An 18,080-nucleotide genomic window follows, 5' to 3' on the forward strand; every position below is an offset into this window, starting at 1 on the left:
TACAGGTGGTAACCCTTATCTAGCACTGGGTGCATAAGGTCCCACACAAGTTTCCTGCTAACACCCAGAGTGGGGGGACATTCTGGGGGTTCAATACAGGAATCTCGCCCCTCGCACACACAAAACTTGTAAGTGTAACCTGAGGTACTCTCACAAAGTTTGTACAGCTTCATGCCATACCTCGCCCGCTTAGAGGGAACATACTGGTGGAAAAGGAGTCTCCCCTTGAAAGCAATGAGAGACTCATCAACCGCGACCTCCCTTCCAGGTACATAGGCCTCCAAAAATTTGGCCCCAAAGTGATTGATGACCGGCCTGATTTTGTACAGGCGGTCATAGGCAGGATCACCTTGAGGGGGGACATGTGGCATTATCTGCATAATGCAGGCACTTCTGGATGGCCTCAAACCGGGTATATGTCATGGCCGTACTGTAAAGTGGGGTCTGGTAGAGGACGTCCCCACTCCAGTAATGCCTGACACTGGGTTTTTTGACTAGGCCCATGTGCAGCACGAGGCCCCAAAACGTCCTCATCTCGGCTGCACTGACCGGAGTCCAGCCACCGGCCCTAGCCAAAAAGGAGCCCGGGTGTTGAGCAATGAACTGTTGGGCGAACACGTTTGTTTGCTCCAAAATCAGATTCACAAAGTGGTCACCGAAAAAAAGACAAAAATAGTCATATTCAGTGAAGCCCACTGTGGGAATCTGGATTCCTGCTTGGCCAACAAAATTAGGAATCGCAGGCTCAAAATGCTCTGGGACACACCATGCAAGTTCACCGGTAGGGGGCTCCGGTGGACTTAGGTGGACTTAACTGGTGGGCCAGAAAACTAGTACGAACCCCAGAGCTTCTCATACTAGTGTGGGCCACAGGGTCCCTAGCATGGCGGTCCCCTTGCTCCGCCGCCTTGGGGGCTCATCATCATCGCTAGATGATGAGGACGCGGATGACAAAAGGAAAGTGGGGTCATCCTCGTCCTCACTGGGGCTCTCGGAGTCAGAGGCAAGCTGGGCGTATGCCTCCTCGGCTGAGAACATCCGGTGTGCGTGTGTGGAAATCTTTATTTAGTGTGCGTGTGTGTGGGGGCACGGGTGTGCACGGACTTATCCCTAAAACTAACAGAAAAAAAAAAAGCTGAAAAATGTGAATAATTATTATTTTTTAACTCGCTGATCAGCGGTGGGGTGTGCGATGCGCTAACAGTGGCCGGACGGTAACTGGTGAGCTGTTTGTGAGTCGGCCTCATGCTCCTGTAATTTGCCCACTGGCTCCTGGTATTGCCCATATGGCACAGGTAGGTGAGTGTTAGTTCCCCGAGCTACTTGAGAAACCTTGGCGCGGTGCTCGGGCTCAGACATGGTCTACACCGTAGGACATGTTGGCTAATCTCTCAATTTTAAAATCAGTTTGAGGGTTTAGTAAGACCGCAGAGTGTACCTGTCTTTGTTATTATTTTGTTATATTGCCAGATGGCACTGTGGAGGGTCAGAAGGGGGGTGCTGGGCACAGATGGGGGTGCTGGGTCTGGAGATCCGATGCAGCTTCCTCTCTCCTCGCTCCCGGACACAGAAAGGAGGAGGAGAGGAGAGCTGCAATAATTTGAACCTCCCGCCCGCCCTGCAACCAATCAGAAGCGATTCTGAGAGGTGATGTCACCATCACCTCTCAGGATCGAGGATGGTGATTGGTGGTGTATTATCACACCACCGATCACCATCCTGTTCCAGGTTATCGGGTCCCCAGAGACCTGCGGTTTGCCGCGATCGCCGATACGGGGGGAAGGTCATAGGACCCCCTCTCCCCGCGCATTGTCCCAGGGTGCCTGCTGATTGATTTCAGCAGTGATCGGAACTACACATGTGTCTACTCATGTGTCCTTATGTACCGGGACATCATGACGTACCGGTACGTCATGTGTCCCCAAGAGGTTAAATAAAATAAACAAAAGAAACTCCCAAAAAGTGACCCCATCTTAGAAACCATAACCCTCACCAATTTTAACAATGGGTGCTTTCAGCATTTTTACCCCACAGGTGTTTTGTAAAAACTAATGCACAGCAGATCGTGCAAAGAGTAGTTTAGAATTTTTACACAGATATGTCATTTCAGTGCCCAATCTGTTGTGCCCATCATGTGCCTGTATGAGAAATAAATCCTCCTATTATTATGCTATTCTTCCTGATTTTTGAAAGACCATACATGTGGCCATAATCTTTTGCCTGGACATACAAGGGTCAAGAATAAAAGAGCACCATGCATATTTTGGGACCCAATGTGGTAATTTACACCGTTGTACTGACAACTGTAGAGGCTCTGAGGTAAAATAAAATAAAAATAAAAACATTTTGGAAACTCTGCCCCTCAAGATATTTATTAAGGGGTGGAATAAGAATTTTGATGCCACAAATATTTTATAGAAATGAACATGCAGAGGACCATGCAAAATTAAAATTGCAATTTTTTCCACAGGTATGGCATTTCAGTGCCCAATATGCTGTTTCCAGATGGTGCCATCTGAGACTCACACCACACTACGTGAATTCATAGTCGGGTTCTATTGGGTATAGAAATGTCATAAATGTGGAGGTAGGCTGCTGTATGGGCACATGGCAAAGTTCAGAAGTAAGGAACATAATTTGGCTTTTGGAGTGTGGATTATTTTAATAGAGCCAGAAACTACAGATGCAGCCATATCTAATATATCTTTTCTTATGATTTTTTTTGCAAAAATGGCTTGATAAATGGAAGGGGGCTTTTTTTCTCTCTACACTTGATACTTTAATTTTTGCAAGGTTGCCATGGCAACCATTGGCTCACCGTTATTGCATTGTGGGGAGCTGATTGGTTGAGAGAGGGAGCCCCCAGTAGTCACTGTGGCATCAAAATTTGCATGTGGTTGCAGCAGGGGCCAGGCCCCTGAACTGATCGAGCAAGCACAGCTCCTGTGCATGCTCCATCAGTGTGCCATACATGTATGGCAGAATACAGGAACTCACATCCCACTGTGCTGTAAATCTACCCTGCTCCTCGTGAAGGGGTTAAATAAAACAGGTTGCATACTTTGCCACTTACAGCCATGTGATATTTTTGACTCATTTGTTTGATTGGTTATCTTTATCTACTTTTAGGAATGTAGTTTTAGGTCGAATTTATTCTTAAATATAGAAAATTCTGAAGGGTTCACAAACTTTCAAGTACCACTATATGTGTGACAGGATAAGCTGCTCATCTCACCATCAGGTTAGGGCTCATGCACACAAACATATCCGTTTCAGGGTTTTTTTATGACCGTATATGGAACCATTCATTTCAGTGGGTCCGCAAAAAATATCTGTGTTTCCGTTCCGCCAAAAAAATATAGAATATGTCCTATTATTGTCCGCATTATGGACAAGGATAATACTGTTCTAGAAGGGGCCAGGTGTTCCGTTCCGCGAAATACGGAATGCACACGGACGTCATCCGTATTTTTTGTGGACCGCAAAATACATACGGTTGTGTGCATGAGCCCTTAGGGACAGTTATTTTTATTGTACACTGTGAACTGTACAAATCACTTAAAGGGTTTCTATCACTTCGTTTCACCTATTTAGCTTTCAGACACTAGCGATCCGCTAGTGTCTGCTTTATCTAACCATCCTAATATAAGAGCTTATTGTCCTGCCGTTTAGCTAAAAAAATAACTTATATAGATATACAAATGAGCCTCTAGGTGCTATGGGGGCGTGATTAGCACCTAGAGGCTCCGTCTACCTTAACAAACTGCCGCCGCCCAGCGCGTCCCTCCAGCCCGCCCATCTCCTCCGGAATGCGATGCTCCTCGTATTCGGCGCATGCGCAGTGAATGTCTGATCGCTTCCCTGCTCAGACATCTCCACTGCGCCTGCGCCGATGACGTCATAGTGCTCCGAGGAACAGGCGCAGTGGAGATGTCTGAGCAGGGAAGCGATCAGACATTCACTGCGCATGCGCAGAACAGAGACGCGCACGGAGAGGATCGCTTCAGCTGGAGATGGGCGGGCTGGAGGGACGCGCTGGGCGGCGGCAGTTTGTTAAGGTAGACGGAGCCTCTAGGTGCTAATCACGCCCCCATAGCACCTAGAGGCTCATTTGCATATCTATATAAGTTATTTTTTTAGCTAAACGGCAGGACAATAAGCTCTTATATTAGGATGGTTAGATAAAGCAGACACTAGCGGATCGCTAGTGTCTGAAAGCTAAATAGGTGAAACAAAGTGATAGAAACCCTTTAAGAAGCTTATGTCCTCACCATAGAAAGTGATTCAGCAGCCCTTTATGATTGTATGATGCAAGCACTGCTTTTATCTGTATTAGTCATCTACTCACTTTTCTTTCATCTTCATTTTCTTAGTTTTGGTCATTGTTTTTGTTGTTCTGGAACCATAAATAGTTTTCCATAGAGTTTTGTTCTCAAGTTACTATGTTTCCAAGAATTATGCTCCTGAAATTAATACTCTACAGTACCTTAAAGGGATTGTCCAGATTTATCACCAATGTTATCTACGCCCAGGACAGTGCTGTACCTAACATGAAAAAAAAACACACTTACCTTCTCCCTGTCGCTTTCTTTCAGCACCAAGGGTTTGGTCTGGCTTCTTCCAGCCCCCGGCAGGCAAACTTCTTGACAGGATCACAGTGGCCACAGCGGCCAATCACTTGCCTCAGCAGTGTCCTAAGCAGTGACATGTCCATAACCAGCATGTGACTACTGGGTCACAAGCCACTTGAGGACACGTCATCAATAAACCAGACTGGACCCTCTGAACTGGACTGGACTGGAGCGCTGGGAGCAGATGAGTGCCTTTTTTATGTTATATAGGGCTCATTGAGACGGCCGTATGTTTTGTTCCGCACCCGTTCCGCGGAATGGGTGCGGACCCATTCATTTCAATGGGGCCTCAAAAGATGTTGTTCTGTTCCGCGGCCCCGCAAAAAATATAAATCATGTCCTATTCTTGTCCGCATTTGCAGATAACAATAGGCATTTTCTATTAGAGTCACGGCCCTGTGCGGTCCGCAAATTGCGGAGCGCATATGGGCCGGTATCCGTGTTTTGCGGACCTGCAATTTGAGGACCGCAAAACATTTACGGCCGTCTGAATGAGACGATACAAGATAAAATTCAGGTTGAAGATGGATAACAAAAATAATCCAACATAGAAATTGTCCAGCTCCAGAATAAAATCTTCAAAGCTTTATTTCATAATACATTAAAAATACTTCTACAAAGTAACCATCACGTTCACAGCCAGCGCATTTCGATCAGTTAATCTTAGTCGTGGCACTTGTTTTGTGCCATGACTAAGATCAACTGTCTGATCGAAACGCATTGGCGGTCAATGTGATGGTATCTGTGGAGATGTATTTTTTATGCATTATGAAATAAAGCTTTGAAGATTTTATTCTCCTGGTGCTGGACAATTTCTATACTGCATTATCTACATTACTGGAGCATGTCCCGTGCACTGGAATCTCTACCTGGCCTGCTAGCATGAGTTTTCTCTGCTTGAAGATTGATAACCCCTTTAAGTGAACAATGCACTGTATTTTGAAAAGAAAAAGTGCAAGAACACGGAGGAGATAAATACGGTATATTGTATTACAAGGGAGCCATAACGGTGCTACGGTGGTATCCCATTGTGGACTGGTGAGATAGTAAAAAGCTGCTGATAGCAACCAAACAGATCACTTCTTTAAAGGGAATGTGTCATCAGAAAATGATATATTTTTAATTATATATTTTATATTTATGCAAAGAGCTGATGTTGCTGGCAGCTTCACAGGCAGTGGAGTAGCGTAGGTGCTGGGAGGATTGCAAGCCTAGTACTCTCTTGTCCCCGTGCAGCGCTCAATCCCTTCTAAAGAGGCTCTGCTGCCACTAATAAGTGCTTAAGTACATACAGCATTAGCAAAATCATGCATTCCTAGTGGAATGCATGATTTTGATTGAACACACTGACATCAATGATTTACAATGAGGAATCATATTGGTGGCACAGTGGCAGCTGTAAGAAGACAGGGCTATCTTGACTAACCCTTTCAATCAAAGGGTAGTGTACTGAGCACCAAGAGGCGTAGGAGTAGCGGTGCTCCAAGATCTAAGCCGGCCCCTCGGTCCTCCAACTGCCTAAGGCCTCCTGCACACGACCGTATGGCTTTTTCAGTGTTTTGCGGTCCGTTTTTCACGGATCAGTTGTACCGTTTTTTGTTTCTGTTCCGTTGTTCCGTTCCGTTTTTCCGTATGGTATATACAGTATACAGTAATTACATAGATAAAATTGGTCTGGGCATAACATTTTCAATAGATGGTTCTGCAAAAAACGGAACGGAAACGGAAGACATACGGATGCATATCCGTATGTGTTCCATTTTTTTGCGGACCCATTGACTTGAATGGAGCCACGGAACGTGATTTGCGGGCAATAATAGGACATGTTCTATCTTTAAACGGAACGGAAATACGGAAACGGAATGCATACGGAGTACATTCCGTTTCTTTTGCGGAACCATTGAAATGAATGGTTTCGTATACAGACCGTATACGAAACGCAAAAAACGGCCAGTAAACGGGGGGAAAAAACGGTCGTGTGCAGGAGGCCTAAGGCTTAATGCACACGGCCGTGTTCCGCGGCCGAGAGCGGTCCGTGGTATGCCGGGCTGGATTCCTGTTCAGAGCAGGAGCGCACGTCGCATAGTGTATTACTGTAGTGCAGCGGCGGCATGAAGGGCACGGCGTCATAGCAACCAATGACGCCGTGCGCTCCTGCTCTGAACAGGAATCCAGCCCGGCATACCACGGACCACCCATAAATACCCCATTTTAGAAACTACACAAAACTGGTTTTAGAAATGTTGCTAACCCTTTAAGTAATTAAAGAGGACCTTTCACCTTGAAAAACATTGTGAACTAAGTATGCTGCCATGGAAAGCGGCGCCCGGGGATCTCACTGCACTTACTATTACCCCTGGGCGCCGCTCCGTTCTCCCGTTATAGGCTCCGGTATGTTCTCTCACTAGGAGACGCAGCCTATGAGAAGGAGACGCCCACAGGACAAGGGCAGACACCGCCTACTATAACTTAGTGAGAGAACATACCGGAGCCTATAACGGGACAACACAGCATACTTAGTTCACAATGTTTTTCAAGGTGAAAGGTCCTCTTTAAAGTAAATGTTGTTAACCCTTTAAGGAATTAAAGCAATATAGAAGGGAAATTTCAAAATTTCCATTTTAATAAATTTTTTCCTGTAACATATTATGGGTTAACAACAAAACAAACCTCAATATTTATTACCCTGATTCTGCAGTTTACAGAAACACCCCATATGTGGTCGTATACCGCTGTATGGGCACACGGCAAAGCTCAGAAGGCAAGGAGCACCATATGATTTTTGGAGAGCAGATTTTACTGGAATAGTCTTAGGGTGCTATGTTGCATTTGAAGAGATCCTGAGGTACCCCCCTAGTGAAAACCTGCAAAAGTGACCACATTTTGTAAACTACACCACCCAAGGAATTTTTAAGGGGTGTAGCGAGCACTTTGAGCCAACAGGCGTTTTATATAATTTATAACCCTTGGCTGTAAAAATGAAAAACTATATATATATTTTTTTTACAAGAAACATAACAGGAGATTATCCCCCCGCCCAATTTGCTACCCATTTTCTCTTGAATACAGTAACACCCCAATTGTGGTCGTAAACTGTTATTTGGGGATACGTCGGAGCTCAGAAGAGAAGGAGCAGCATCTGGATTTTCTATCATGGAATTTTCTGTCATGGATTTTAAGAGCGATAACTTTTTTATTTTTTGTCGAGTAAGCTGCATGAGGGATTTTTTTTGGGACAAGCTGTGGTTTTTATTGCCACTATTTTGGGGTACATTTGGCTTTCTGGTAGCTTTTTATCTCACTTTTTTGGGAGGTGAATTAGAAAAGAAGCTGTTTGGTGTCATTTTTCTATATTTTTTTTTTTTTTACACTGTTCGCTTGATAGGATAGATCATGTGATATTTTTGTATATCCGGTCGTTACGGACGCAACTATACAAAATGTCTAGTTTTTTGTTATGTTTACGTTTTACACAATAAGAATATTTTTTGAAAAAAAAATCATGTTTTGTGTTGCCATTTTCTTAGAGCCATATTTAAAAAAAATTCTAGCTATGGTCTTTTGTAAGGGCTTTTTTTTTTGCGGGATGAGGTGACGCTTTTATTGCTAACGTTTTGAGCTACATACAACTTTTTGTTTGATTGATATAAAGTTTTTGGGGAGGTGAGGTGACTAAAAAAAGCTGTTTTCGCGTAATTTTTATTTGTTTGTTTTTCACGGTGTTCACCTGATGCGGTAGATCATGTGATATTTTTGTAGAGCCAGTTGTTACGGACGTGGCAATACCAAATATGTCCTTTTTATTTATTTTTTTACGTTTTACACAATAAGAGAATGTTTTGAAAAAAAATGTTTTTGTGTTGCAATTTTCTTAGAGCCTTTTTTTTTTTTTTTCTGGCTATGGTCTTGTGCGGGGGCTAATTTTTTGCGGGATGAGGTGACGTTTTTATTGCTACCATTTTGGGTTACATACAACTTTTTGATCAATTAACATTATGTTATTTGGGAGGTAAGGTAACTAAAAAAGCTGTTTTTAGCTAATGTTTATTTTTTTTTTTTATGGCGTTCACCTGATGGGGTAGATCATGTAATATTTTTATAGAGCTGGCCGTCACGGATGCAGCAATACCAAATATGTCTATTTCATATATATTTTTCTATTTTAATATTTTTTTTACTTAATTACATTTTTTTTTACTTTTGAAACTTTTTTTTTTTATAAAACACTTTATTATTTTTATTTTTTTATTTTACATTTTGTGTTCCCCATAAGGTCATACAAGACCTCTGGTGGACTTTTAACTTCACTTTTTTTTTTTCACTAATGATTTCTCCTGTAACTGGGGCTGACATAGTAGCCCCAGTTACAGAGGAAATACACCCCCAGAGAGGCTGCACAGCATAATACAGCGCTGTACAGCCTCAGTGCATGGCTGATCGTGGTCTATGGAAGACCCGACAGCTCCTGCACTCCCCTGGCGGTCAGATGACCACCGGGCCGGGACAGGAAGCAGCACATTGCTTCCTCATCTGTATACACAGCGCTCGTTCAGCGCTGTGTATACAGTGATCTAGAAGGCAGGGACACCCAGGAACGGTCCCTGCCTTCTCTCTGGGGTGTCCTGCTGTCACTGACAGTGGGCCCCCGACACAGCAGCTGAACAATTAGTGTGCAGCTGCCCTCTCTGAAAAGACGTTTCAAAACGTCCGATCAGAGATAAACCCAACCGCCCAAGGACGTTTATAGTCAATGGGCGGTTGGGAAGTGGTTAAGCTACAAACAAAAGAAATATATAGTTTTAATCAGCAATATGCCTGGTTTTATAGGGGTGATCATGCTGACAGAGGTTCTTTTAAAACAATAGGCTAATTTCTGATGACACATTCCCTTTAATTTTCAAGATGAGACCTATATGGGTGCTATAAGCAACTGACCCACTTTTCCTTTGCTCCAGTTTTGATACCTCTTCCCGACTGTGCCTTGCAAAGGATAAATAACCTACTACATGCAGTTTGGGTATGTTTTGCTGATCTAGTGTCAGCTAAAGTAGTAAAACACAATTACTACAATGGTTTTAAAGTTATATTACATAGCCAGCAAAATATCAAAACAAATAGGCAACTATGGCTCGATTCAGGTTAGAATTAAACTTCCAGTCATTTTGACATCTAAATGAACTTGGCCTAACCACAGGTAACTCCTGCCAAACTGAAATCAATGTTGATATACTAACTTGTCCAGCAGGTTTTCTCTCGGGATCCGAACTTGATTGAATGTCAGAATTCCATTGTCTACACCATGAAGACCTTTAATCAGAGCAAAAGATGAAAATGTCACTAAGCAAGAAAAAACACAAAAGCTTGTAACCTTGGAAAGGACATGACAGATTTCAGAAATTACATCAATTCACAAAACGATAAAATTTTGTAATGCATTAACATTTTCAGTATAGGTGTGAGGAATATGGATTAATATTTACTGTCAGCCATGTTCCCACACCAGCTATCAGCTGTAAGATAGCAGAGGTAGTGAATTCCACAGGAGGGCCCTGCTTCAAAGCCCAGCCATATGGCAGAGAACTTCTTTCAGGCCACCTTTGTTTACAATTTCTCACCTCCATTCAGCCAGCTAGGAACCCAGCCAATGGAATAGGAAAAACCTCTCTGCAGGGGTCTGGGCCATTCCCCAGTTCAATCAAATCTAGCAGACAGCATGGAACTGGCAATTTATAATTAATTATGAATCGCCTGGCCATTACAGGCACAAACCGGATACATATTTGTGTCCCTTTGGCCACAATGAACAGGCCCGTGGTCACAGTCTGGTGGTGGGAGGCCAGGGAAGGGAGATATACATATCTCCCCACAGAAGCCAAATAACGGTACCATGCTTGGACTCTACTGTTAACCGGAACCCAGGCGGATCCATTGGTCCCAGAACCACCTCCCTGCGACATTCTGGTCTGGAGCAATGAGCCTTAAACGGTTTTGTGGCTCATGTGCTGCCAGCCTAGCAGAGGGGGCTGACTACAGGTTAAAAGGCTTGTGCCAGCAAGTGGGCGTGTCTTTTCTCTGAAGGAGGGTCACATCGTGCAATGTGTTTAGAGCGACCTGCAACCTGCTGACATCACTGCCCTCCATGTGAATACAGCAAAGGACTAATCATAACCCAACGGAACATTCATCTACCCGGTAACTGACTTGTGCTCTGAGTAATCCTGTTTTTACCATATTACCTGTATTTGTAACCTCAGACCACTGTATATATTCTTTGTGTATAGTATGTTATCTAGTTTGCCCTTAAGGCGATTAAATATATAATTTGATCTTGTGCTGTCTTGTATCTCGATCACGAATTCCCACGTCTGTGTTTCGGGCTAGTTATAAGCTACCGTGGGTTGCTTCCTCACCCTATATAATCCCGTTAATGGACCGGGCTTATATCAAACAAGGAACTGGTGGCAGTCTTTCCGGGCTGAGAACGCGCTGTTTCACTGGGGCAGCTTGTTGCCTCTCTATGCCCGTGTGGACAGGAGGTATCTGTGAAAACTGTACCAAGACGGACTTTACCCGCTCCTCCCGGAGGGTGTAACGTCACGCCTTGGTAACCAGTGATCATACTGTATCTCGTGAGCTCGACGTAGTTGATGTCTGACGTCAGTCAGGGCATAAGGGGTGGTATTCATCACATATGGTTTTGAAAAATTCTGAATACAAAAAAATCAGGACCCAGAACTTAAAATAGTTCTCTAGTACTTAAAGGGGTAGTCCCATTAAGAAAACGGATCCCTTTTCTACAGGATAAAGCCAAAGGTCAGACCCCCACCAATCACAAGAACAGGGGCCCGTGCTCCCCGTCTGAATGGAGCGGCAGACACGCCTGTGTATCCCCCACTCCATTTAACTTTATCGGTGTGACAGAAGCACTTTGTTTTCTTCAGCAGCCCCAAAGAAATGAATGGAGTGGCGACATACACGTGTGATGGTCACTTCATTCAAACAGGAGAACACGTGCTGCATTCTCAAGATCGGCAGGGGCCTTAGCAGTCAAATCCCTATTATCTTCTATCCTGTGAATCAGGGATAATGGGGCAACCCCTTTAAATGCTAATCCTTACTTGTTAAGGTGGCCATACAAATTAGACAGAATTAGGTTGATGGTTGATTAGAGGCTTGGGCAGATGAGGTTTAACACTGACAAATGTAAGGACAATATGCACATGGGAAGGAAAACAAACGTCACCCGAACATACTAAATGGTAAAACACTGGGTAACACTGACATGATAAAGGACTTAGGAATTTTAGTTGACAGTAAATAAGCTGCAAAAACCAGTGTCAGGCAGCTGCTGCCAAGGCCAATAAGATAATGGGTTGCATCAAAAGGGGCATAGATGTCCATGATGAGAACATAGTCCTACCACTTTGCAAATCACTAGTCAGACCACACATGGAGTACTGTGTACTCTTCTGGGCTCCTGTGAACAAGGCAGACATAGCAGAGCTGGAGAAGGTTCAGAGGAGGGCAACTAAAGTAATAACTGGAATGGGGCAACTACAGTACCCTGAAAGATGATCAAAATTAGGGTTATTCCTTTAGAAAAAAGACTACTGAGGGGAGATCTAATAACTATGTATAAAGATAACAGGGGTCAGTACAGAGATTTCATCCATGATCTAGTTATACCTAGGACTGTGACGAGAGAACATCCTCTGTGCCTAGAGGAAAGAAGGTTTTTCTACCAACATAAAAGAGGATTCGTTATGGTAAGAGCAGTGAGACTATGGCGCTCTCTGCCTGAGGAGGTGGAATTCACTAATGGTTATAGTTACTAGGGATGGGTTGTTGATCCAGGGAGTTATTCTGATTGCCTTATTGAAGTCGGGAAGGAATTTTTTCCCCTAAAGTGAGGAAAATTGGCTTCTACCTCCTCACAGGGTTTTTTTTTTGTTGTTTTTTTGCCCTCCTCTGTATCAATTTGCAGGATGAGAGGCTGAACTGGATGGACAGAGGTCTTTTTTTCAGCCTTATAAACTAGGTTACTAAACTGTGTTACGATGTTGAACAAGTTATGCATCTGGTGAACGACTGCCTACATACACATTTTAGTCCACATTGGGTCATAACAATTGTTCAATCAGGTGGTACATGTTCATTGACTCCGGGCGGTGAATGAAGAATGTTCTTTGAAAGAAAGACCTGTCTTCTGACTATCGGATGAAAATCTGTAATACTGCTGACTTTTTTTCAGGCAATGATGGTCTATAAAATGATCAATCACTGTTACATTTTATGCAAAGCATAATAATTTTGGCTGAAATTTCAATCAACTTTAGACTAATATGTATGGCCACATTTAGAAGGATATCTTTATAATAAGCTGATTACAAAGTGTCCCCCTGCTGGGACCACCAGAGTGCAACTGAGTAAACCTGGAAGTAAAGTCAGCCATACACAGCCAATAGCTATCTGCAGCTACATCTTACTTACGAATATGTATGTGTGTTTAATGAGGAGAGAAGAGAATCTGCTAACATACACCTCTGGCAGCAGCTTATCTACTGGGAAAACAAAAGGATTGGGCGAAAATGTTCATTTCGCCCAATCCTTCTCCTCCATCATCTGTTGGTGGGAGAGTCGGAGTTCCCTACACACATTAAACTGTCAGTGGGTTCGGCCAACAATACACTTATGGGTATGGGAGCGTTTAGTGTTCAAATTCCCTGTATCTCCACCACAGGAGAAAGGACAGGATAGGTCCTCCAGAGCAGGAGATTTTTGTAACCTCTTTCCAGTCTGACCAAAAGATTATCCTGAGCAGAGGAAGCCCCTCTATTAACTAAAATAGACAACTCATTTGACTTCCATCGAATAATACTTTGGAATAATCAAAATGATTATTCACATAAATCCCTCAGCGATTTAAATAATCCTCTTGAAGCTGTGTGTGAGTCACAGAAACAGATATCTGGGAGCTGCCATAGATCTCTAGACTAGAGATGAGTGAACTTCTGTTTTCAAGGTCGGAGTTCAAGGTTAGGGTTCGGGTTATCTAAGAATTCCGTTATGGATTCGGCTACCAGGGAACATAAAACTTATGGTCCGTGGTAGTGGAATCCATAATGGAATTCTTAGATAACCCCAACCCAAACCTTGTATGCCGACCTTGAAAACAGAAGTTCGCTCAACATTATTCTAGACTAAAACAAAAACTGGCCTTGTTGTCTAATCTCATCTCAGCTTTCAATTTTCCACAGCAGTTTGGAAAATGAAACCTGCACTGGTTGTAATAGACCACAGGGCCATTTTTCTGGACAGTTTCAGTAAAGGGGTTTTCCAAGATTTTTTAACTAATGACTTATGCTCCGGTTACGTCATGAGTATCTGATTGGTGGGGGGTCTAACACCCGGGACCTTTGCCAATCAGCTGTCTGAGGAAGTACTGGCGCTTGCAGTAGTGCCGTGGCCTTCTCTCAGTTTACCAAGCACAGCATGGTACATTGTATAGCAACTGTGCTTGGTATCACAGCTCAGACCCATTCACTTCAATGAGGGTGAGCTGCGCCTAGGGCCATGTGACTGATGAGCATGAAGTCACATGGCCTTGGCTAAGCTGGAGAAGGCCATGGCGCTACTGCGAGCATCGGTGCCTTCTCAAACAGATGATCGCCGGGTGTTCCAGGTGTCAGACCCCCACCAATTAGATACTGATGACCTATCCACAGGATAGTACAAAAAATTTAGACTGGCACATTATTATTCATAGTCATAGGTGCATATCAATAAAGCAAACATGGTTGATAAAAAAATAATGGCTGCACACACATATAAGCAGTAAAGCTGAGAAATGGGGATCATTCTAAATTCAAGTGGTGTTATACCTACTATAAATGGATCAATGGAAGCTCTTAGCGCACATTTTGATCAAACTTGTGTCGGGCCCATCTACCAAGCGTCAAGGTGGCTTCCGCAGACGGGTCCCTATCACTAATATACCTCCTCTCTTGGACTTATCCAAGTCCACATTTTCAGGGCAGTGTAAGAACCAGCTACATTTGTACTTTGATCAGAAGCCCCAGGCAGATGGGCGTTTACTCAGTCTAAAAGAGGCGCTACCCTCAATAAATACTACAAAAAAATTTAGACTGGCACATTCTTATTCATAGTCATAGTGTCACTACCAGAGCTTTGGGACGTTCTCACAGCTCTGTTTCTCCACCCCTGTGATGATGTCACTACTAGAGCTGGGAGGAGTTCTCACTGCTCTGTTTACTTTTGGTTTCCTTCCTCCCAGCTGTTCCTCATGCGTTTGATTTCCCTCTCTTTATATCACCCCTCCTCCTATTGTAGGGCATGGATTATAGTTCTCATTTCAGTTGTAGCTCTTGCTTTAGTATCTTCACTTGTAGCTATCAGTTTACTGGACCTGTGTTCTGCTGCAGCAAGCACTCCGGATATTGCCAGCTGTCCTTGGATCCGTCTTCTCTGCGGCTGCAACACCTTCAGCTAAGTGTACAGACATTGTTGTGTACCTGATTATTTTCTGACTGGATCTGAGGTGGCCACGGTTCCCTCCATATACTGAGTAGGGCACCGGTGGCCGTGCCCCTTCCACTATTGTAGGGGTTACAGTGGTCATCAGTCTTAGGCACGTGGGCATGCCTCGTTCCGCCATTTGGATCCGGGCATGTGCTTTAGCAGAATAGGGAGAGCTTTGAGGGTCTGACAGGGGTAACCCTTTATCCTCCCTAGTTTGGGTCCGGTCAGTAGCTCTTTTACTGTGTATACTATTGTTGCTCACATACAGCCGTGACATTATAATCCGCCAAAACCGTCCTTTTTTGACATGGATCCGCTTTCTGGCCTGGTTGACCGCATGCAGGGTCTTTCTTTGGAAGTAGCGGATCTCCGTCAATCTATGACTCAGCTTCAAGCATTGGGCTCTGCTCCGGCTCATGGAGTCTGTTGCGAGCCAAAGGTCTCACTTCCGGAAACGTTCTCCGGGGGCAGTGAGAATTTTGTTCGCTTCAGAGAGGCATGCAAACTCCATTTTTGCTTGTGTCCCCACTCCTCTGGTAAGGAGGAGCAGAGGGTGAGGATTGTCATCTCCCTGCTCAGGGGTAATGCTCAGACTTGGGCTTTTTCGCTGCCATCAGGGGATCCCTCCCTTCGATCCGTGGAAAGATTTTTTGTGGCCCTGGGGCAGATTTATGATGACCCGGATCGTGTTGCTCTGGCCGAATCTAACTTACGTGTTTTATGCCAGAACAAACTGTCTGCGGAGCTTTATTGTTCTGAATTTCGGAGATGGGCAGCTGATTCGGGTTGGAATGATGCTGCACTCCGGAGTCAGTTCTGTCATGGTCTCTCAGAGAGATTGAAAGATGCGTTTGCTTTCCATGAGAGACCAACGTCCTTAGAGTCTGCCATGTCATTGGCGGTACGCCTTGACAGGCATCTAAGAGAAAGAAACGAGACCTCTCTGTCCAGCCATGGTCAGTCTAGGGGCAGTGGTGCGGACTCATTCTGTGTGCAGGGGCCTCATCCTGTCTCGCTCCCCTCTGAGGAGGAGCCCATGCAGCTAGGTCGACTTGCCCCTGATAAAAGAGGATTTAGTCCTCAGAGTATGGTGTGTTTTTGTTGTGGGGGCATAGGTCATTTGGCAAATGTTTGTCCCTCTAGGAGATTCTTGAACTGTACCAAGAGCGATAATAAGAGAAAAACCTCAAAAGGTAAATCATCAAATTCTGCTTCATCTGCTACTTTGGGCAAAGTTGATGTAGGAATTGATGCTTTTCCTCTGACCTGCAGTTCCCGTTTTCTCCTGTCTGCCAGGGTGGCGCTAGAGAGCAAAGTCATTTCTTGTGAGATTTTTGTCGATAGTGGAGCGGCCGTCAATCTTATTGACACTCAATTTGTAGCCATGCATGGTTTTCAGGTTTGCACATTAGAAAAGGATATACCTGTTTTTGCTATTGACTCTGCTCCACTCTCACAGAGATCTCTGAAGGGCATTGTTCACAATATCCGGCTAGCTGTAGGTGACACTCATGTGGAGGATATATCTTGTTTTGTCCTTAACGGATTGCCTTCTCCTCTAGTTTTGGGGTTACCCTGGCTCACTAGACATAACCCCACTATTGATTGGCAAGGAAGGCAAATAAATGAGTGGAGTGACTTTTGTAGAGAGAATTGTCTCACAGCGACTTTTGCAGAGGTGTCTACTAAAACTGTGCCAGCATTTCTCTCTGATTTCTCGGACGTGTTTTCCGAGAGTGGTGTTCAGGAGCTACCTCCTCACCGGGAGTTTGACTGTCCCATTAACCTCATTCCCGGCGCCAAGCTGCCAAAAGCACGCCTCTACAATCTCTCACAACCGGAAAGAATCGCAATGCGAACTTATATCTCCGAGAGTCTCGAGAAGGGGCATATTCGTCCCTCAAAGTCACCTGTGGCCGCGGGTTTTTTTTTTTGTTAAAAAAAAAGATGGCTCTCTGAGACCTTGCCTAGATTTTAGGGAGCTGAACCGTATCACGATTCGCGATCCCTATCCCCTTCCTCTGATCCCGGACCTCTTCAACCAAATTGTTGGGGCCAAGGTGTTTTCCAAATTGGATTTGAGAGGCGCGTACAACCTGGTCAGGGTCAGAGAGGGGGATGAATGGAAGACGGCCTTTAATACCCCTAACGGGCATTTCGAGAATCTCGTTATGCCTTTCGGCCTGATGAATGCTCCGGCCGTCTTTCAGCATTTTGTTAATAGTATTTTCTACCATTTAATGGGGAAATTTGTATTGGTGTATCTTGATGATATTTTGATTTTTTCCCCTGATGTTCAGACCCATCAGGATCATCTTTTTCAGGTTCTGCAGATTCTGCGGGAAAATAAATTGTACGCCAAGCTGGAGAAATGTCTTTTTATGGTATCGGAGATTCAATTTCTGGGTTTTCTCCTCTCTGCTTCTGGTTTTCGCATGGATCCGGAGAAGGTCCGTGCTGTACTTGAGTGGGAGCTTCCTGAGAATCAGAAGGCATTGATGCGCTTTCTGGGTTTTGCGAACTATTACAGAAAGTTCATTTTGAATTATTCCTCTGTTGTCAAACCCCTTACTGACATGACAAAAAAGGGGGCGGATTTTTCCTCTTGGTCGGAGGAGGCGCTTGCAGCCTTTTCTAAGATTAAAGAGAGTTTTGCGTCTGCTCCCGTCTTGGTGCATCCCGATGTTTCCTTACCTTTTATTGTTGAGGTGGATGCTTCCGAGGTGGGTGTGGGTGCGGTTTTGTCCCAGGGCCCTTCTCCTGCCAAATGGCGACCCTGTGCCTTTTTCTCTAAAAAACTCTCCCCGGCAGAGAGAAACTATGATGTGGGAGATAGGGAGTTGTTGGCCATCAAGTTGGCTTTCGAGGAATGGCGCCATTGGTTGGAGGGGGCCAGGCACCCTATCACCG

At 44.4% G+C, this 18,080-nt stretch overlaps 1 protein-coding gene across 1 annotated transcript in view; it reads right to left on the reverse strand.

The window, feature by feature from the left end:
- Positions 1-18,080, reverse strand: part of ACOXL (acyl-CoA oxidase like) — a 625,524-nt gene that overhangs the window by 498,007 nt on the left and 109,437 nt on the right. Inside the window, 1 exon segment of the mRNA XM_040429469.1 lies at positions 9,866-9,938. Within this exon segment, the coding sequence (XP_040285403.1) occupies positions 9,866-9,938 (73 nt within the window).

The sequence above is a fragment of the Bufo bufo genome, chromosome 4, assembly GCF_905171765.1.
Source record: "Bufo bufo chromosome 4, aBufBuf1.1, whole genome shotgun sequence".
Taxonomy (NCBI): Eukaryota; Metazoa; Chordata; class Amphibia; order Anura; family Bufonidae; genus Bufo; species Bufo bufo.